This window comes from Argentina silus (assembly GCF_951799395.1).
Source record: "Argentina silus genome assembly, chromosome: 5".
NCBI classification, from domain to species: domain Eukaryota; kingdom Metazoa; phylum Chordata; class Actinopteri; order Argentiniformes; family Argentinidae; genus Argentina; species Argentina silus.
In genome coordinates, this window is record NC_139659.1 from 18848218 (window position 1) to 18870274 (window position 22057).

General features: G+C 42.4%; 1 protein-coding gene across 1 annotated transcript; it reads right to left on the bottom strand.

The window, feature by feature from the left end:
- Window positions 1–172: 172 nt before the first annotated feature.
- On the bottom strand, window positions 173–21068 carry ncs1a (neuronal calcium sensor 1a; the record flags this gene model as incomplete). Its single annotated transcript, XM_083669491.1, has 8 exons — window positions 173–225; window positions 623–739; window positions 1431–1508; window positions 2345–2433; window positions 2970–3048; window positions 4230–4368; window positions 11690–11714; window positions 21005–21068. 7 exons carry the CDS (start codon window positions 21066–21068, stop codon window positions 641–643), a joined length of 573 nt encoding a protein of 190 aa, XP_083525617.1. The 3' UTR covers window positions 173–225; window positions 623–640.
- Between the last annotated feature and the right edge of the window lie 989 nt (window positions 21069–22057).

Below are 22057 nucleotides of genomic sequence, written 5' to 3' on the forward strand. Positions count from 1 at the left end.
GTGAAGGTGATCAAGCTTGTAGTTTGTTTGATGCTTGTTTATCTAACAATCATGAAGACCATGGTGATGAGTGATTGACAGCAGAGGCACACCCTTGCCAGCTCTCATGATTTCCTGCTCCACAACTGATTGGCTGGCCAGTCATGGGAAGGCGAGACAGGCAGTGGAGTCCTGCTCTCAGACAACACGCTGATGGTACAGTAATCAACAGTCCATCATGGAGAACTGGGGGATGGTGGGAAGAAGAGAGAGAAATTAATAGAAAAAGAGTTGAAAACTGTTTAATTAAGAGTCTAATCAGTCGAATATGTTGGGTTCAAAATAGTAATGACATATTTTCCACAATTTGTACACACACATAAAGTGGTAGTTCATCAAAATCATGAAATAACTTCAGTTTCTGAACAAGGACAAAATGTGGGTTTGTTTACCTAGCCACTGTGACCAACAGCTAAGTTGAGCATCTAACCACAAATGTATACAATATTAGCACTAAAAGCACCAGGTTATCACTACTACCAATTCCAAGGAAACGCTTGATTCTGATGTCTGCAGAAAGTTTAAATTATGTACTGTACCCCCTAGAACTCAGTGTTTTCAAAGAGTGTGAGGCACTACTCACTGTAGGAAGAGTTGACTGCTACACCAGGCCATCATACAGTGACAGAGCCTGGACAATGGAGGGGTCTGCTTTGGAGCCCTCCTGGAACTCCTGCAGGGTCAGCATACCATCAGCATTCTGGAAAACAAGATGGATACGCACAATGAATCGTATAAATGTACAAGGGAGGTGATTTTTTTTTTTAAAGAAACATTAACATCAGGTACATTTGGCCCAACTGTACTGTAGGTGTGTTTGGCTCAAATTCCAATGCAATCTTCATTACATTTGAACCAGATTGCCATAGCACAGGAATATGTGAACTGTTAGTTATTGAATGCAGTTTCATTCTCAAACCAGAGGAGGGCACTCTAATACTCTGACTGTAAATCTCTCTAAGATAATGCCTTTTTTCAACAGTGGGTTCTTGTTTGGGTCTTTTCCAAAGGCTTTTGAAGATATTATCTACGGTATCCAAGGATAAATGGTCACTGAGAAGCTGGGAGAGAAAACACATAAAGTTTGTGTGTGTGTGTGTGTGTGTGTGTGTGTGTGTGTGTGTGTGTGTGTGTGTGTGAGAGAGAGTGTGTGTGCAATGTGCAATGTGTAATGTTTCTTAGCTTGTCCTTATCTGTGTGTGTTTATGAGAGATATCTGTGTGTGTTTATGAGAGAGATCTGTGTGTGTTTCTGAGAGAAATCTGTGTGTGTTTATGAGAGAGATCTGTGTGTGTTTATGAGAGAGATCTGTGTGTGTTTATGAGAGAAATCTGTGTGTGTTTATGAGAGAAATCTGTGTGTGTGCACAAGACTGGTCCAGGTTATTCTACCTTGTCCATCATAGCAAAGATGCGGTCCACTCTCTTCTCTGGTGTGTTCTCTTCCTCAGGCAGCTCCACCGTGTTCCCCTAAAATCACACACACACGCACACGCACACACACACACACACACACACACACACACACACACACACACACACACACACACACACACACACACACACACACACACAAACACACAGGTCATATGGCTCAAATTTGAGAGATACAAGTATCAACATGAGCAATTACCTGCAGGAAATGACAGAATGTGTCTTTATTGTCTAAATAGTAAGGTCTCAACTTTCGTTCTGATAAATAGTGCATGTAGTAACAAAATACTGTACCTGTAACATTCTAAATAGACTAGATGCACCAGTCCATTCAAAACTATTTTGAAAATGTGCAGGTCGCTAGCAACAGATTTCACATTGTTTAATTTAAACACATTTTCACATCATCTTCTCGTGGACATCATTAAAAGAGCGGTTTGTATACAGTATATCCCGGTTAAAGTATTGCGATCATAAGAAAGTAAAAGAATCCTCTGAAATTGTACGTTGCAGTATTGCATCCTAATTCTCCATCCTTTTCCCTGAATGATACACATGCCCACTTCCCTACCCAGATTTTGAAGCATAGGAATGGTGAAACAGCCCATGCTTACACCAATCCTACAATTAAATAGGATTAATCATCGAATAATTATTAAATCTGTGCTGGGGTGTAGACAACTGTTTACCACTGTACACTAGGGAAAAGGACGGAGAGTTGGGACGCCGGGTATGACTCACTCAACAACGGCAAGATACTTTCACATTGAAATATTAATTATGATGCTCTGTCCCCGTCACCTTAATTATGCAAATGAATATTAACTGGTATAAATATTTGATGGTAAAAACCCAGAGGGTGAGCGACTTACCACCATCTGGTAAATTGCATCCACAATGTTCAGCATTTCATCCCGAGTTATGTAGCCATCGTTATCCAGATCGTAAAGCTTGAAAGCCCCTGCAACAGCACATGGGGAAACTCTGTGACTCCCGTTCCATATGGTAGAATGGTGGACTGATAACATATACCGTACACACATAGTATTTCTTTCTACACACATTTTTACAGTGATTAAAATTCACCTTGACACCCCCTCAACACTAATCAACACATAAACCACTGTCAGCAGTTAATTAAATCCTGCAAAAGCCCCAAAGGGTGTATGTGTGTGTGTATGTGTGTGTGTGAAAAATGTTTGTATATGTGTGAAACAGCATGTACATGTGAAAAGTTGATCTACTGTAGCTCAACATTCTCCTTAACATTTATCCTTGTTACCTATTCAAACCCTGTACAATAGGAAGGGCCCTGCATTTTTCTCTGATCATGTGACCTGACTAGGACAAACTGCCCTAGTTAATGTTATGTGGTCAGAAATAATTCCTGGTCCTACCCAGCTGACATTAAACAGTTAGAGATTATGGAGACGGTATAGCTACAGTAGGTCAAAGTTCACAGTGAGGTGTTGTGTGTGTGTGTTCTCTCCATCTTACATCGGAGCTTCTCGTCCAGTGTGCCCCTAGAGGTGACTGACAAGGCCTGGATAAACTCAGCAAACTCAATGCGTCCATCCTATAGAAAGTGAGAGAAGAAGAGAGTGAAAGATAACAATAGAAAAGAGAGCAATAGAAAGATAACGGGGAGGGAGGAGATGGAGGAAGAGATACACAAAGAAAGTGAGAAAGAGGGGCAAGAGTAGAAACGACAGTGAGTGGGGGGAGAAAAAAAAGGGAGAGACAAAGAAAGTGTCCGTTTGAGAGACAGACAGAGAGACAAACTCTGACTGGGCACACAGAAACTATCCAACAGCAAAGACAGGAGAACCGAATTGATTCTCTTCACAGGGGACGGAAGGACATTTTCTTCACAAGAGAAAGAGAGAGGGCAAAGGCTATTTCCATTCAATCTAATCTCTGAAATGGCTCCGGAAAGACAGCAGGGTAAATGGAGTTGGTTTCAAATAGAAATGACTGTTGACAGAGAAGCCCAGCACATCAGCCATGACAACCTAGATAAACTAGCGTTTGCCATTCTTCCAAATAATTCACTATGGATTTTGAGGTATATCCTTTCACAATGCCCTAAGCCAGGGAAAGATCCAAATTGCTTTACTGATGAGTGTTTGTTTCTTTTCCTCAGAGGAAAATCATGAATTTGTCAATTTGGTTGTTTTGTGCCTGAGTATAAGTGTGAGCGTGTGCGTGTGCATGTGCGTACACGGTTAAAACAGAGGTGCAGACAAGATAGCTAATGAATGCTAATTAGGAAATAACAGCTTCCCAGTCTCATCTTGACTTTATGGACAAAGGTACACAGACACACACACACACACACACACACACACACACACACACACACACACACCTTGATTCCCCCTGCTGCCCAGCAGCACTATCTGCTGCTCACCTGCACTAGAGACAATTTGCAGACTCACACCCACTTCCATCATTGCTGCAATATTTATACTATTCATCTCTATGTATTCCACTATTCCAAGGCTACACCTACAGTATTGTTTGACTGTTACTATTGATTGTATATTGTACAGTATTGTTATTATTATAATGTATTGCTATTACTCTATTTATTTTATTCCTGTCCTTGTATTTCATTGCACTGTTGAGAGGTAGCTCGTAATAAGCATTTAATTGTACCGACATGCACACATGTAGATCTTACTCAAGGGACCTCAATATTTTTTTAGAGGCCATTAATAATTTGGGAAGATACTGGATTTTCTGTGGACCTGTTACCTTGTTCTCATCAAAGACATTGAAGACGAAGGTGGCAAACTTGGTGGGATCACCGAAAGGGAAGAACTGCTTATAGATCTTCTGGAAGCCAGCTGAGTCCAACTGGCCACTGGGGCAGTCCTTAATGAAACCTTTATACCTGCGGGGAGGGAGAGGAAAGGAGGGAGAGACGTAATTAAATACCTATGTTACTGTACTACTTGTAGTTTGTTTCTTTTTTTCCCTGTATATCACAAATGAAATAGCTTAAGTCTTTGTTTTCTTTTTAATCACTTAAATTATATTTGAAATGTTAGTGAGGTTTTAATATAATTAAATGTAATATAAGCCCATGTCGTGTATCCTACATCACCTGTACATGCACTTATTTTAATCAATTTTATTCTATATATAATATTGTAATTTCTTCATGTATTTGAATGAACTAAACTAAACTAAGGGAGGAGAGGAGGAGAGGGGAGAGGTGTATAACAGGTGGGGAAAACAGCATGAGGGAATGACCAGGGAAGAGAGGAGGGGTGAAGAGAAAGATGAAGTGAGAGGTAAATCGATGAACGGAACAATTACAGCGTTCAGTGTGATGATTCACTGACTCCACAGAGAGAGAGAGAGAGAGAGAGAGAGAGAGAGAGAGAGAAGGCTTGGATAAGATAAACAATTTCCTGCTAGCTGCTAAACAATAACATTCATAGATAAGATGCTTGTCAACTGGAACGGAAGCATGATGTGATGATGCAGCATATCCAAACAGTAGACCGTGGCCAGATGAAATGCACCTGAGGTAAAACAAAGTTCTCCTTCCATGACACACACATTTAGTACAGATGCTCAGTAGGGCTAGTAGGGAGAGAGAGGGGAAGGAAATGAGAAAGAAGTCATAAAGGGTCTGTTACCCCTCATGACAAAATAAGACTCAAGGATATAATCTCTGAAAATATGTAAATATGCTAAAATATGTAAATATTGTGTGAAGAGGCCATATCTGAAAGAGCACAGGCATAAAATGATAATCTTCATGGGGGGAAAAAATGTAATAAAGAACCTACTCCCTGTCACCTTAGAATCTGGCTCAGCCCTGCATAAAGATGCAGTCAGCTCATAAAGTAAACATGGCTGTGGTTAACCCTCAGTAACCAACTCAAAGCCAGTGCAGTAGGCTTTTATGTTTGGGGGTGATAGTGTACACAGAATTGCTACAGAACATACTCCTTTAATATGCAACTGGGTTAAGTGCTACGGTGGTTGTAGCTCCGTGTGATGAGTCACTTCACCTGAGACCACCCCAGAAAACAGCTGTTAGATCACATCTGTGAGTGCATGCAACTTTTTATGTTGTTTATGAGAAATCAAGAAACAATGATAAACTTTCTCCACACTATCCACACAATAATCTCTAATTCTCATTAATATCCACAAGTAATACTTTTCAGTACTGAAAATGTTGTTTGTCAAACATTAAGCCTTACTTATCATTAGCTCTTAAAACTCTACAGTAGGAAGCAAGGTTAATTTCTAAGCTATATATCAGCTTATCAGGCTTATAAAATCTGTTGCACTCAAAGTGTGTCAAATGAATAATTAGCACACTAAATGATCATTACGGTCATTATTCAAAGAACAAAATGTTGCAGTGAAAAATGGTTTTGAGGTAATTAGCTAACAGAGAGAGAGAAATCCTCCCTTACAAATCAGACATCGACTCATGATTACCAACTCAGCGGTATGTGGACATAAGTTAATGATACAGGGAAGATACATGGATCACATACATGAGTAATAGATCGTCACCATGCCAAGTATCAAATGCTATCCATTTTTCTACTATGCTTCAAAAAGGTTGGATTAAACAGATCCTTGAGTTTGGGACCCATGAGTCTGGCCATCCATTTCTTTAACAGAAAGAAAGGTTTTAATATGTCAATGTTGAATGTCCTTCTCCATAAGTCACACCTATGCGAAACATTAGTTAAGTGCGCCTGGCCATTAGTCGGTGTGAAAAATCAGTGCAAATCAAAGGGGAGCCATCAATAACTTTCATAACAGTAGCCATGGGCCCAGGAGTTAGGAAGGGAAAGGGCAAACTGGCTGTCGAGGCTCCTCTCTAAATGGCTCCCTAAGGTAGAGGTATTGATTGGACTACAGTAATTAATAGGAACAGATACGGGTGGTACACACCAGCATTAACCTCCCTCTCTCCCGTAAATGGTAGAAGGGAAGACCTCCCAGCGTCGGTCTGATAAAAGGACAGCACCTATTTTTCGCCAAGGGCAGTAATTCCGACTGTGTACACCTGTACCTATTTCCGACAGGGGATAGGGGTGGCTCTTACGGCGCTCCCTTTCAATAGTCTTTAGATGTGTTGTTTACCTATTCTGCTCAATAATAATCCCCCAGCATTGTGTTTGAAATCTCTCTCCCTCTCTCACCTCATTCCTGTCAGGTAACAATGTAAAATATTCTTTGTGGAGCACCGGGGGTAAAATAATCTTTGCAGTGTTAAGGGTTTCATGATGGTGGATGCCTTTTAGGAAACCAAATGTTGTTGCTTTGCAACCTTTAGTGGGTATCCCCATGGTTGCCTTTCTGAACCCCTTTCCGTTGTTTGATTGTCCATGTTTTTTTGTGTTAGTTTCCTTTCTTAATCGAATGGCCTGCTCCCCCTCTTGTAATCAGATGGCATGCTCGCATTCCCTTTCCATTTCAGCACGCTCACGTTCTTTATCCCTTTCCTTGTGATCGAGTTCCATTTTCATTTGCTCCAATGTTGCCTTTATTTCCAACTCTCTAGTTGCAACCGACAGGATTCTCAGAGGCACCTGGCCCTAGAACAGGTTTGGTCTCAGGCATCTCAGGGAGGACTTCCATCTTCACCAAGGCAGGAGCAAGAGTCTCTTTGACAGTTTCCTTATTCGTGGCAGATGACACATCATAAAGGTGTGCAATTTTGATCAGATTCCCCTTTGGACATGAATTCATAACTTCCAAGAAGGGTTTTCTTTGAAGGCTTTTAAATCAAACTCCATGGCTTGGACTTTGTGCCACTTTCAAACTGATTCACCTCAATCCTATAACCCCTATATGCTGGTTGTCAGTGTTAGAAACCCTACAACCAAAGTGTTGTTCATACACTCAAATTTCTGGGCAGTAGAGCTTCGGTGTAGGTGACTAGAGAGACACAACGACATGTTAAATTCCCCTAGACCAGTGGTTCTCAACTGGTCTGGCCTTGGGACACACATTTTCCCATGGTCATTAAGTCGCGACCCACTTTTATAGAATTCATATGTGCTCAGAGCCCAGGTCTTTGCACAGATTTGTAAAACACAGACTGTTCTTGGCACTCTGTTTAATGTGGTTCACCACTTTGATGACATCTTTCAATGTTTCATCAAGCACTGGCACCATATCCTTGGCTGCTAATGCCTCTCGATGCAAAAAGCATTCGGTGCCCTCTCAAGAATTCTCTTCACCACCCCTGAATGTTTCCCAGTCATGGAGGCAGCGCCATCAGTTGTGATTCCCACGCACTGTTCCCAGTTCATGCCCACCGAACCCAAGTACAAATCCACAGTGCTGAAAATGTCCTCTGCCTTTGTAGTGGTAGGGAGATCTCTACTGCAGAGAAATTGCTCCTGTAAGTCTCCCTCCCACACGTCTCACATAAATAAGTAAAATCGCATTCGCATCATTCGACAATGGTATGGTCTTCAGCTTATCCGCCGCCGATTGATCTACCACCTGTCTGACCATGTCCATTGCTGCAGGTAAGAGAAGCTCTCCTGCTATTGTGTGGGGTTTCTTGGCCTTTGCAATACTATGTGGTATGATGCGTGGAGTGCCTGTTCTTGTTTTGAACATGATGCTGTTAGGCACTTCTGCGATGCCCTCAGCTCATGGAGTCGTCTTTCAAAGTACTCGACTGGTTTGTCTTTGCACGTAGGATGTTTAGTTTCTAAATGACATTTTAATTTAGATGGCTTCATGCTCTCTTGTGCGAGCACTTCCATACATACCACACACTGTGGTTTCAGTTCCTTTTTGTCCTCAATGTATGTAAAACCATATTTGACATAATCGGGGTCATACTTGCGCGTCGCCATAGTTAGCTACTGCTCAAATGGTGCGAATGTGATCTTTTTCACACACGTCTGTCTAAATAAAAGTCTGACATCAAATAGCTAAGCACTAGAACTATTTTTGGCCTTTCTAGTGTTAAAATAAAAGTTTTTTTTGTTGTTGTTTTTTTTTACCACAGACTCCGTGACCCATTCAGAACGAGACCCACCAGTTGAGAAACACTGCCCTAGACCATCACCTCAAAGGTGGTCGCTCAAAATAAGGGAAACTACTACAAAAACACATGGACAATTAAACAACGGAAAGGGGTATGGAAAGGTGACCATGGGGGTGGCCACTGAAGGTTGCAAAGCAACCAAAATTCAGTTCCAAAAAGTCATCTACCATGGACGGCCCACTAGATTCGCTAAATTAGGCCAAAGTAATCTAAAAATCAGAAACTAAATGAAAGGCAGGGAGTAAAGTTATTCTGCTGAGTAGCAGGATGTAACCAGAGGGGGTTAGGGTTAGGCAGAGTGGGAGTTTAGTTAAGCATACATATTGGTACATGTTAGTCAGTATTGGTTTCAGTTGTGCTGTTTGCCTGTCTGGTGTAATTAAGACCTGCTCAGCTGGGGTTATTAAAGGCCCAGGGCCTCAGGTGAACTCAAGCTGCTGCAGGGACAACATCTCTGGTTACCTCCTGCTACTTTTCCCTGTGTTTGGTTTAGTTTCAAAACAACATATATCAGTTATCCTTTCATTTGGTTTGGGATTCATTTTAATTTGCCCTAATTTGGCAAATATAGTGGGCGTCCACGGTGGATGCCTTTTAGGAAGCCAATTTCGGTAACAGCAGTACCAACTTCGAAGTAAGCATTTCGATCCTATGATGCAAAATCACTTAAAAGGACACAAAGGCAGGAGGAATCAACGGGAGACTGTGGTTGGTGTCAGGGAGTATATGTGCATGCTGTCTCTTCAACAAAGCTCCCTCTCTCCCGACAATCTCTCTGTGTGTGATCTATGAGCTGTGCTAGAGGCTCTTAAAGGCCTCTCTAAAGGGTTACAGTTTTCAAACACTTTTGTGCGTGCATGTGCAGGTAAAGGCACTTCAGTTAAGCATATGCCAAAATGAACACAGGTGAACAGCAACAAAAAAGGATGACAGCATCAAAGCAAGCATTGTGTGCAAGTGTGTTTTGCTTATTAAGAATGTTAGTACATTTTCCTTTTCATTGTCCTCCTCTTCTACTTACTCTGACTGTGCCACTCATTCTTCTTTCGAATCAATAGCCTACTTCTCTATTTTGGTCTGTTAGGAATTCATTGATTCAGGTGCGATGTGGGGAGTCAAGTGATGAGATCAGATCACCAGTGTCTTTCAATAATTGATTACAATGTGCACAAGGAAGAGTTACAGCATACAGCAAAGGAGCAAGGATCTCTGAAGAGCCGAAGGCTGGTCTTCGGTTTTAAGCTAAATTACAAGCATATGAAAAGTAACAGAGACAGCAAATCTAATGACCTCGCTCAGCCACCCCCCTTGCTTATCACATGGGCAGCAGGTGGCCACCCCAAGGTTAAGGTGTTTACCATGCTCAATATGGGAATGGAACTGATCTGACATCTGTTATTCTAAAGCATCATGGAACTTAGTAGTCAACCAGAATCACTATTCCCATCAGGTCCCACAGTCTCTCCCTGTCTCTCTCTCTCTCTCTAAGCTAAGCTTCTCTACGGCCTGGGCACTTTGCCCTGTGTCAACAGCTCTCCGTCTGTGTTGTGTACGGGGTGTCATATGAGGGTAGGCAATGTAACTTGGTGCCCACAGTGGAGGATTTGCAGAGCAGAAGGTTATAAAGCGAGACAGTTGCAGGCTCACACTGGAGAGGTCTACACAATCTTACCTCGCCTGCAAGTTTCACTGGGTGTTCATGCATCTAGCAACACAGAGCGACAAAATAGTCGGAAATCAGTAATCAATGGAAGTCGGCAGCATCCGGAGCAATGAACGATTAGACTGTTGGGAGATGCGACCAGAATAGTAAGCGGTTCTATCTTATGCACATTTTCCCTGTGACTTCGATGACTACCAATCAGCGGAGGGAATGTCACGCTAGCTAGCTGCTGGATTGGCTTACACGTAGACTGTGTCGCCAAGAAAGCACACCTCCAAGTGGCAACTCGGCAATGTGAGAAACAGAAACAAAAATCAGAAACAGTGTGAACACAGTCTTGCGCTTCATTGGGGTGATGCAAGGCTACAGCTCTCAAAAATCCTCAACCATATGAAACGGACTATGTGTCTAGGCTATGTGTCTGAGCTGTGCTTAACTAATATAGTGCCGAGGTTGAATAAAGTCACCCAAATTGTCAACATTCTAGAGTGCCAAGGGTGACTTTATTCACCAAAAATGCATAAATTATTAAGTATTGTTGTTAGGTAAATACCACATAAAACACTCTGGTACCCTAGGTGGTGAGTGTTCCGGAATCCTTTGGAGATTAGTGAGTTAATCCAACCATGGCAACAGCCTCAGGGTGTGGCCCGCTGGCTCTGGGCCAGCGAGGCATGTCTGCCAGGGGCACTGGTGCCAACACAAGCCTGTGGCAGGAGGGAACTGTGCCAGCAGGCTCGGCTGAGGGACCTGGCCCACGCATAGATGAGGCCTGCCACCTACGCCAACACTCTGAAAGTCTGGGCACGGGGCCTGGCCAACAAGTTCAACCCACTATGCCTCACAGGGTGGGCAATGATGGATTGCTTTCATATTGAGCCTTCCACCAGCTCTCACAGCGCTTTCCATTGTATTAGGGCAACTCAGCTTATCCGCCATCGATGTGTGGCACCTGCTGACAGCTATTTTTCACAAGAACGGAGTAGGAGTGGGGAGTGGTTTTAGACAATTTAAGGTGGGGGAAAGTTAAAAGGCCATGACAATATGAAAAGATGTGTTTGGAAAAGCTTTATTCCCCCATACTCATCATAAGAGCCACAGGATATTATGAGTATCAGGACCTCCGTTTTAACCTCTCTTCCTAAGGAAGATGTGGGCCCCACAGTTCAACTCAGGAGGATCAGCTGAGAAAGCTGTTGAGGCCGATAGAGTCTCTTTGTCTGCTCACTGATTTCTCTTTCATTTCCAACCTGGTAAGAAAACATGGTGCAATGGGTTGGGTGTCCATGGCAACGCTGCCTCAAATGGAAGGTTGCTGGAACATATAAATAGTTGGTGGTATTTACTGAAAGGCATAGCGTTCCAGAAATACATTATGGTAGATGCAACACAGACAGAATGTCATTAAGTTACTATTCTGACCTGACGACCTGATGATGCAGAATGAACAATATGTACTGTTTGAAAGATGTGGAAACAGTTGAGACAATGAGAGAAACTTACCATTGCTGTACTTCTTTTTCTGTGACTGCAGGGAGAAAACAGAAGAAGGAGATTGTTAGAGAGTTAAGACTTAGCACAATTTGCAAGATAGGGAAAAGGTTTACTGTAAATTTCCTTTTGGATTGTTAATTGATGGTGATGGTAGTGAGATGGCCATACAAAGCATCTCTCTTGTATGTTTGTGCTACTAGTATTCTATTATCATAACTGCTTATAACAGTTTTTGTCCCTACATAAACAAGCTGAATGGTTGAGTTGTCAAGCAAACATGGCAGGTGGTTTGACCTTTCAATGATTGCCTACAACAGACAAATTGCATTTGGTCGGTGTCATTAACCTCATGTTGGAAGGTGGGAGTTGAGGCATGTCACTTGAAGTCAAGTGTCTCTGTTGCATAACTGCAACACTGCTTTAGTCTTTGTCTTGAAAGCTTTTTATTCACATACTTTTCCCACAATTAGTCAGCATCAATGATTGAGTGCACTAGAACACTCAGTTGCATGTTCCAAGTAATACATCCTAGCTTCCTATAGGCTATAATATTCTGCTCAAGGAGGGAGGAACATGATTGATGAACTCCAAATATATCTAATCCTTTTAGCTACCAAGGATGTCAAGCAGTTGTTAAGTCTACAGACATCTCTCATGTCCAATGATCCAGAACATGATTCTGTCTCCGGGTTTCGGGGAAATGCACGTACACTGGGCCTCTTAAAATAATCATGCAGTTAATCTTTTCCTATTCCCGGGCCAGTGTCTTGGCATTGCAGTAATGCGTACGTACATGTATTTTACCTCTGAGGATCCCAGGTTCGCCGCATGGGTCTGATAGTCTTAACTGTCGTCTCTCTTGTCTGCTACCATCTCTGCTTTCCCACAGTTTTAATAAATGTCCGAAATAAATGTTTCCAAAAGGAGAGTGGAACTCCAAACTCTTTTAAAGATAAAAAGTTTGGAGACAGGTTTGAAGTCAGCTGTCAACCGAGGTAAAACACAGCGGCAAAAAGAAAACAGCCCTATTCCTGTTGTTGTGTCTGTCATTTCTCTTTCCTGTTACCGTCCTGTGCCTGCACCTCCACCACCACCACTACCTGAGTGACAGGCTCTTTAGCTTGCAGCATCATTGACATGTTAGCCCCAACCGACACTCCCTGACTGCTACACTGTTCATACTGTAACTTATTTACTCTGCTATAATGCTAATGCTTACTCATATACTGCTTACACTGCACTACTTATATTATACTGCACTACTTACTGCTCATATATTGCACTACCTGTAAATACTGTTCATTGCACTTTCTGCTATTTTGCACTTCTGGTTAGACGCTAACTGCATTTCGTTGTCTCTGTACTTGTACTCTGCACAATGACAATAAAGTTGAATCTAATCTAATCTAATCTGACTTGTACAACCCTGGTATTTACGCTTTCTCCCCTTTGGGTGAAGTGTACCAGCTCTGCTGAATTGCTTCTCTGGCCTGGCGTAGGCCTTCCTAACAATGCCCCCTGGGGGGGGGTGTAAACCATTCAGTTCAAAGGTTGCCCTCCAATTGAATAGCCAAAGGAAAAAGGATTCCTCGAACTAACATAAAGGTCCTGTGACCACCCATACACACACACTAAATGTAGGGCAGGCATTGGCCTCCCCTGTGTGCACACACACACATCCGCGTACCCACACACCCATAAAAATGTGAGTGCGCACACACACACACACACACACACACACACACACACACACACACACACACACACACACAACTCCAGGCCCTCCAGAGTACCAGCTCTTTCAGCTGGGGCAGTGAAGAGCGGCCATAGGGGTGTAGTCATTATCAGAATCAGTGGAATCATGCAAAGAGGAAGGTACGGAGGTAGGTGAGAGGGGAGATAAGGGGGGGGGAGGGGGGGTGAAGGAGGCTGTGTGAATGAGAAGAAAGGTCAAGTCTGAGGGGGAGAGGGAGAGAGAGTGTGTGGGGGGTATGGTATTCCAGGGAACAAACAATTTTCCCTCTCATTGCCCAGAGCATTCAACACAAGAGAAACAGATGACTCGATACTGCTTCTGTTAAGCTGTTTTCACTGATGCCTGAGTTTTACTCTTGTCCTCTGTAGAAAGGTCAGTAAACAAAACCCCTATTTCACTCACTGAAACGCATGCACGCACACACGCACGCACGCACGCACGCACTGTACTGAATGTGTGCAAGGAGAGGAGACAGTCTGGCTTGGGTGTATCATGTCCTCCAGTCTAACAAAGCACCCTTGTCATTCTCTTTGAACAGAGCACTACAGCAGGGAATTCGTTTTTTGGCTGAGCTTTAGTTTTAATCATATTAAACTGTCAGTAAAATATCCATATATTGAACAGGTAGGCTACTGTGTAGATCTTTATTTTACTATCACTTATAATGCATAATCTTAGAGAGGAGTGGATTAATGCAGCAACATAAATAATGTGGCATACATTTATGGTGTCCTCATAGTGGATATTGTTTTCTGACATAGATTTTATATGACTAACAACAGGCTGAATGTTTTTAAATACTTAGCCATCTAGATGCTCAATCTATACATACATATCAAAGTTGCTATTAACCTACTGCCCATTGCCCCTGTACCTAAACTAGCTTTGAAGCTGTTTAAATTTCCAGGTAAGTGTACAAATGTGCATTATAAATGCTTACAGTAGTTGCAGTGCAAATGGAGATAACATTACACTCTTTAACAAGTGATCATCCTGCGATCATTCGCTGTCAAAGTTGGCAGCAATTGGCCCAATTGATTTTAAAATGGGTTGTAATTATGATGAATGACAATAATTGGCTATATCCGCTTTTGGTGGGACCTAGATTGTATGGATTTTTTGACTTTCCATCAATAATTTGCTCCATAAAATGATTACGGCATATAATCATATAATCAATTCATGAGCTTGTTTACATTTTGAACGTTGTTTTTGAGCGGGATGACAAACCCCAAGCAACCCACTCCACAACCTCCTAACCAACATGACCGGCAATAACATTAGAATGAACTCTGACTCCGGCCTTGGACCCTTCCAACCCAATCCCCTGTTTCCACGTGAGTTCCGCATGAGAAACTCTCCCATTACACCAATGATTGTGAAGATGGGTAACTCAGACCCAGAGGGGGACCATGAAACAGCACTATACTGTACTGTCCTCTGCCTGTCTGATGCTGGGGGCAAAGGTGACTCCACAGCAGAGTCAAGGTCCAATGATGCCATGTGCAGTAGGTTCGAGTACAGAGGTTCTCTACATGGTTCTACACGGATGAGCTAGCTTGCGCGCTTTGCCGTGGACCTCCAACATGAGTCCGTTGACAGCCCAGGCTCTGTGATGGAATCAACTTGATGGGCTGACCGCATTCCTCAAACAAATGCCTCTAACATGCAAACTGGGATGATAGGGTTCATAATCCACACAAGATATCAGGATCCATCATCTACTAGGTACTTCTTCATGTTATTATTATTTATTTTTATATTTATTTATTAACATGGTAATTTATGTCCATTATGGTATATTTGTATTTTTCCTGTTGTACATGCTAAGATATATTCCATTTTAATTGGCATAGATCTTTCACCTTTCCCAATACAATACCATTTCCCAATACCTTTCACATCTCACCTTTCTCAATACACCACCCTCTCTTGGTTCAATTGTGCTGTGATGTCTCACGTAGCTCCTGAAACTTTTTATTCTGAGAGCTTGCACAGATTTTAAGATGAAAATGAATCTTTTTGCTAAGAGTATGATTATGTTGATTAATGATTGTCCATCTGATACTAAGTTACCCAATCGTGCTTTTTGTAAGGTTATTTTCAGAATATAGTTTTTTGCCAGCCATTCCTGAACACAAACAGATGTTTTATTGCTTTAGTTTCCTTTGCATAGTGGTGATTGTTCAATGCCCCATATGGTGAGCATTCCTTTGGCTGCAACAATTGTATAGAGTATTTTGTTTTTAAAAAATGTACTGATGAGTCAGTTCTTTTGATATTGATTCATAAACCAGATGGCATGGGATAGGAACCAAGTCAGGGTTTTTAAATCTCCATATATCCACTAGTTCTAATGCATCCATAATAGTTGTGATCTCTTTGTGCATGAGTGGGGGATAATTTACAGTACGATTATCTTTACAGTCCATTGATGTACTTAAAACTGTGTTGTAGTCCCCTACCATTAAAATAGGATCATTTGTTGCTTGTAAGCTCAATAGATTGTTATAGATATTCTCAAAGAAGTGTGGATCATATTGATTAACAAGCCAAATCAGTTTATTGTCCAGCAGCAACTTTAAGAGGATCCACCACCTAATATCGGCACCCCTTTTAAATGTTTTTGCCCATGACAAAAGTACATTTCACCCCCCTAGTCCTTTCTCCACGCTACTTCATCTAACACGAATGGGTTTCTTGTAAACAATACTGATCTGATTCTCCTTTAACCATGTACTGTCTTCTTTTCTTATGATCTGCTAAACCGTTACAGTTATAGCTAGCTATACTTATCTCACCAATTACCATAATAATACATAGGCTTCTGAAATAATTATCACTAATCCTGCTAATTTGTACCAGAAATTGATAATCATGATAATCAATGATGATAATCATACTGCTAGATATAAGTGTCCCTGAGGTGTACTAGGTACCTAATTGTCCTCCGTTGTCCCTCCCTGTCAAAAGTTTTCCCTTTCCTGAAAAAAGCCCCCAAAACCTCCCATCCTGAGTTACCCCTCTTGCGTCATTATGACTTTCCCACCACTAAGTGCGTAATACTCCAACTGTCCCCTTTATAACCATGTTTGCCTCCTTCTCTACGGTCACTAGCCTAAAGGGCTGATGTTATGCCATGTTACGAGGTGAATTCACGTGTCAATAACATAGCAACAATAGCGAAGGGCAATAAGCAGAACACAAACCAAGAATAGCCAACAAGGAAAAAAATTATAAATGAATCACAAGAAAACAAAAGGGAAAAACAATATCAACAAGCCTAAAAACAAAAACCAACAACAACAAAAGTAAACAGTAACGACAACAACAACAAAGAATAAATAAAAAAAACACGAGACAATATCACTGTCTTGCTAGTTACCACAATGATAACAACAGCTACATTGACCTCAACGGCTCAACAGCCTATGATACATTCCGACCACTGCCACTGGCCTTTTTGGACCCTGTTATTCAGGCCGGAAACAAATGGTGTTTCCCTTTAACTTGAAATTGTCACTCATTTTGTTCTAATGCCCATAGTGTACCGAACTGTAGATAGAAAATGAAGTTGCATGTTAATAGCAAAGTAAAGTGTAACCACAGCCTTAGAAAAAATGTTTTCCCTAATCTCCTTCACACAGTCCTTCTGGCAGAAGAAAAGATCACACAACTTCATTGGACATCAAACATCAAATCCACTACTTTGGGTCTGGGAAATGAGAAATGAGAAATGCAAGCTGATAAAAGCATTTCATCTCCATGGAGACCAGAGAACATGAGTTTTCTGTGTGTTTTTGAGCAATACAGTGTGTGTGTGTGTGTGTGTGTGTGTGTGTGTGTGTGTGTATGCAAGCGTGTACATGAGAGGGAGGGAGTAAGAGGAGTACAGATGAATGTTATATTCTTGTTCAACAACAGCCCGTGCCTTATCCAATACCCACCCTTGGACAAGGCATCATCCATGCTCGTGCCAGATATATGCCATTTAGCTGACGCTTTTATCCAAAGAGACTTACATTGCAGTGAGTGCTTACATTTCAGTACACTGTATATGGTCCCTGCAGGAATCAAACCCACAACCTAAGCGTTGTTAGTGCCATGCTCTACCAACTGAGCCACAGAGGACCCTGGGATGATGGGCTTTCCCTCTCTTCCACATCATGTAAGAGGAGGAGAAGGAGGAGGAGGAGGAGGAGGAGGAGGAGGAGGAGGAGAGTAGGCTAACTGATAGGGGCTATGGAGGAGAAAGAGGGAAACGGGATATAAGAGAGGGATGGGTGTAAGGGAGAGGAGACAGTGAATGAGCCTTCCCAAGCGAAAGGGGAGGGAGATAACAAGCAACAAAAGCAGACAAGCCGCAATCGGGCTGAAACTAATAGGACGGATAGAGAGAGAGAGAGAGAGAGAGAAGGGGGAGGGAGAGGAAGCGGAACGAGGGATGGACAGAGAGGGGAGAAGAACAAAGGAAGTGTTGGATGAAAAGGGAGTAAGATTGAGGAGCAGAGTGTGAAAAGTCCATTGAAGTGTAGCAATGAAGCAGGGCCATTAAGCTATGGGCAACTGGAGGGCTATGTGTGTATGTCTGTGCTGATGGATTTTCGAAGTGCAATCTTTTGAGCCAGTGTGTACTATATGTGTGCGCAATAAATGTGTTTGTTGACATGGAGTGTGTGTGTGTGTGTGTGTGTGTGTGTGTGTGTGTGTGTGTGTGTATGTATTGATGGCTTTAGCGGAGGGTGCCCCATTCAGCTATGCCAATCTGACCCTAATTACATACCAGTCCACTTCTCAGTCAAAGGGAGGCAATTACAGGGTAGAAAGAGGAGCCGGATCTAGAAGGAGCTTGCATGATGAACAGCAGGATAACGCAAGACTTTGATTTCAATGCTTAACCAGTTCACCCATCACTTTTGCAGATCTACAATACTTTGGACTAACTGACCGCAAGAGATTTGTGACACATTAGTGGTGGCTTCTCATCATCTCTAAATCTGCCATTTATATCTCCTCAGGAATGAAGAGACATATGACTGCCATGCTCCTGTCTCAACAGCTCATCTCTCATCATATCAATATGAGCAAGTTATGAATATTGGAACGCCGACAGTGAGGCTGAAGCAACGAGACTAAATGGAAGTGATCTGAACTGAGGAGAGATGTCTCCACCACTCTCTCTGACAGCGCCGCTGGCGTACACACTCCCATAATGAGGACACGCTCCATAAGCCACAGTGTGAGAGCAGGAAATTAGCCCCTGTAACACGCTTGCTTCCTTTCACAGCAGGGGGCGTCTCTACTCATCCAGACACGTACACACACACACACACACACACACACGCACACACACACACACACACACACACACACACACACACACACACGTACACACACACACACACACACACACACACACACACACACACACACACTCTCAGAAACGCAATAATACACAGTCAATCACACACATACACGATACACACTTGCTTCTCTTCATGGTTTATCTCTCTCCATTACACACAAATACACACTCACATCATCGTCTGCTTATTCCTGTGAAATCTCCTCTGAATTCTAATTAGCTAACAAATTATTGGAGCAGAGTGGAGACGCTTACATATGGCACAATATCAGCAGGATATGTCACATATCTGACCACGCTCAAGTCAGTAGCCGTCTCATAAGAGCCAACAACTGAAAACATAATTAATGACATTGAATTAATTTAATTAATATGAATTAAATTAATCAACCCCCTCGTATTTATCTAAATAGGGTTAGGGTTAGGGTTAGGGTAATTTCTGTAAATATGTTGATATTCTGACTATTAATACCCGTATTTACCAACCCTGAACAACAACTGGTATTTGTATTTATTGTTTAGTCCATACATGGTTCAGGGTAAGAGCTGTGAGGAGTTGATGAGAGAGGGGCAAAATCCCACCTGAGGCATTGCAGACAGGACCCTGAGTTTACGCCTCCGCCTCCGCTTGTGACGACTCCAAGGTCATCATTGTGGGTCTTTAGCCTAATCCATCCAAACCCTCAAACCCAAATGAGAGCTGCTTTAACTGAAGAGACCCCTCAAGCCCCAGCCCTGCCTGACCATCACTAATCAGTGTGTGCCAACACCATAACAGGATTTGTCTTTAGCATCAACACAGTAAGCAAAGGTAAGAATAATGTAAACACTCTGTGGTTTCTGAGTAGGGATGTGATCATGACAACAAAGAAAATCAAGAAAATGTGTATATTTGTTTGGAATTTATCAGGATAAAGGAAGGGAGGAAAGGAAGTATGGTATGTGTGGCTGTATTTTGAGGACTGACAGGAGAGGCAGGTATGACATACAGAGCTGTTTTTATCACATTCATCATTGCTCCATAGAGTATTCATTGAAGTTTTGTAGAACCTTTGGCTCCTCTAAGGTCAGAGTTTATCTTCATTGGTATGAGGTGTGGGATTAGGCCGCACACTGTCAGTGAAAAAATTCCTGAGACACCATATACACCATCTCCTGCAAAGATTTAATTTTTAGGACAAAATATTTTTGTTGGGGTAATTTTTGACCCAACTCCATTTTGTGTAAAGATATCACATTGTTCTGGTACATGTGTTCACACTAACTTGCAACAGAAGTGTTACGTCAATCAGGGCTAAGGCAGGCTTTGAGCAACCACTGAGTTCAATGTGTGTTAGCTCTCCTCTAGGGACACTCGTGTGGAAAGCAGTCTATTGAACCTGAGAGAAAAACTCATTACAATGGTTACTGTGTACCAGCCTTCTAACCATTTACAGGATCGCTATCACATTCCCTCATTGGCATACCTCAGTAATGCATGGTTAAAAATGTTGTTTCTTCAGTTGGGGCTCAGAGATTTGCTAGTGAGTGTCTTTCATAGTGCGGTTCTAGTGTCTAGACCCCCCAAAAAGCTCCTTGCATGACCAGAGGAAAGCTGCACTTCAATGTCCCCATCACACAAGTTTAGCAAATGTAACTGTAAACAGGTGTCTTGCAGATTCTTGCTGCTTTCTTCAGCAGCTATTTTTATCAGCAACAATGCTGGAGGAATAACAATTGGAATTATTAATAAAGCATAAACATGTGTGCAGTCCGATTTTCTTTCCTTCAGCAGCTCTGCCATTTGCTTGTCTTACAGAGGCAATCAATCATTATTATCCAAAACTTGGACAAAGCACCAGTTGATGATCACGTAGACCAGTCTCTCAATAGGAGAAAGCTGATACATTCTAGTCTAGTGAGGATATTTATAGAAAATAAGGCAAGACACATCATTTAACCTGAGGCTCCATTGGGAAAGGTCAGATTCAATTAGACCAGATTCTCAATACAGTCAAATGTTAATGATTCAAAGACATGGGTGTCTAATAGCCATGGTTAAAAGCTTCACTAGCCACCACTTGCTTTTGCTCTAAGAGTAATTACAGAGAAAAGACAACAAAGTGGAAATGAATGAAATGGAAATTAATTAAATAAAAACGGAATGGAAGTAGAACAAAGAAAGAGGGAAAGAAAGACTAAGCCAAGGAGTGTGAATACTTACAGTAGGTCTTCCTGGTCAATTCCTCCACCACCTCAGGTTTTAGTTTGCTGTTGGACTTCCCCATAGCTCACTGTAGCTAGCATATGCGTTTGTCCACACTCCTTAAAAACACTCCTGGAGCTCCTACATACAATCCCATAAATAAAAAAAAAAGGAAAAAGGAAAGTTCTGGGCACTTGCTCTTCAGATGGCAGTCAAATTAAGGGGAGTTGAACAAGAAGAAGAAGGAGCAGGAGAAAATTGAGGCAAGAAATGCGATTGCGGAGCGGCTTCAGTCCCTCCTCGGGCAGTGGAACCGTAGAGGCAGGGCAAGTCTAGAGAGAGAGAAGGAGCTGTAATCCACTGAGCAGTGTCCCTCCTGCTTCCTGCAATCCTGTCTCGCCGCTGCTGGAGCTCCCCACAGGGAATCAGGGAGGGAGGGAGGAAGGGAGGAGGGGGGTCTGCTTAGCGTCCAGGCCCAGGGAACTCACTCCCGCCGGGGGGTCTCGCTCCAGTCTGGCTGGGGAGAAACCGAGGTGACACAGCTGGCTTAGAGATGCAAGCTCGCTGGCTGCCTCACCACTCTGGAAAAGGGTGCGTGTGTGTGTGTGGCCGAACTACGTGTTGATGCTGTTGTCCCTGGCAACAGGAGCCCCTCCTCCTTCTAGCTCTCTTTCTCTCTCTCTCTCTCTCTCTCTCTCTGTGGTTAACCAATATTTCTGCTCAAATAAGATCAATGGCTTATATTCTTCAGCACAAGCAGACCAGTTCTTGTGCGCAAGCTCCCATCATTTCTCTCTCATCAAATCCTCTAATAAATCAGCATGTGGTATACTCTTGAATTACAAGAAATGCAACTGAGCATAAGCCACTTGAAAACACATTCAAAAGTAAGCATACAGTATGATGAAAAAGACATAAAATGTGGTGGTCAACAGCATATCTGAGCAAACACAAAATGTTCTTGGCAACTTGTAGTTACCACACCATATTGGAGAGGAAACATGGGCTAGACCAGTTTTCTTATCTTCTAAAATGCAGAATGACTGATCCCAACTGAGACTTGTACTCTGT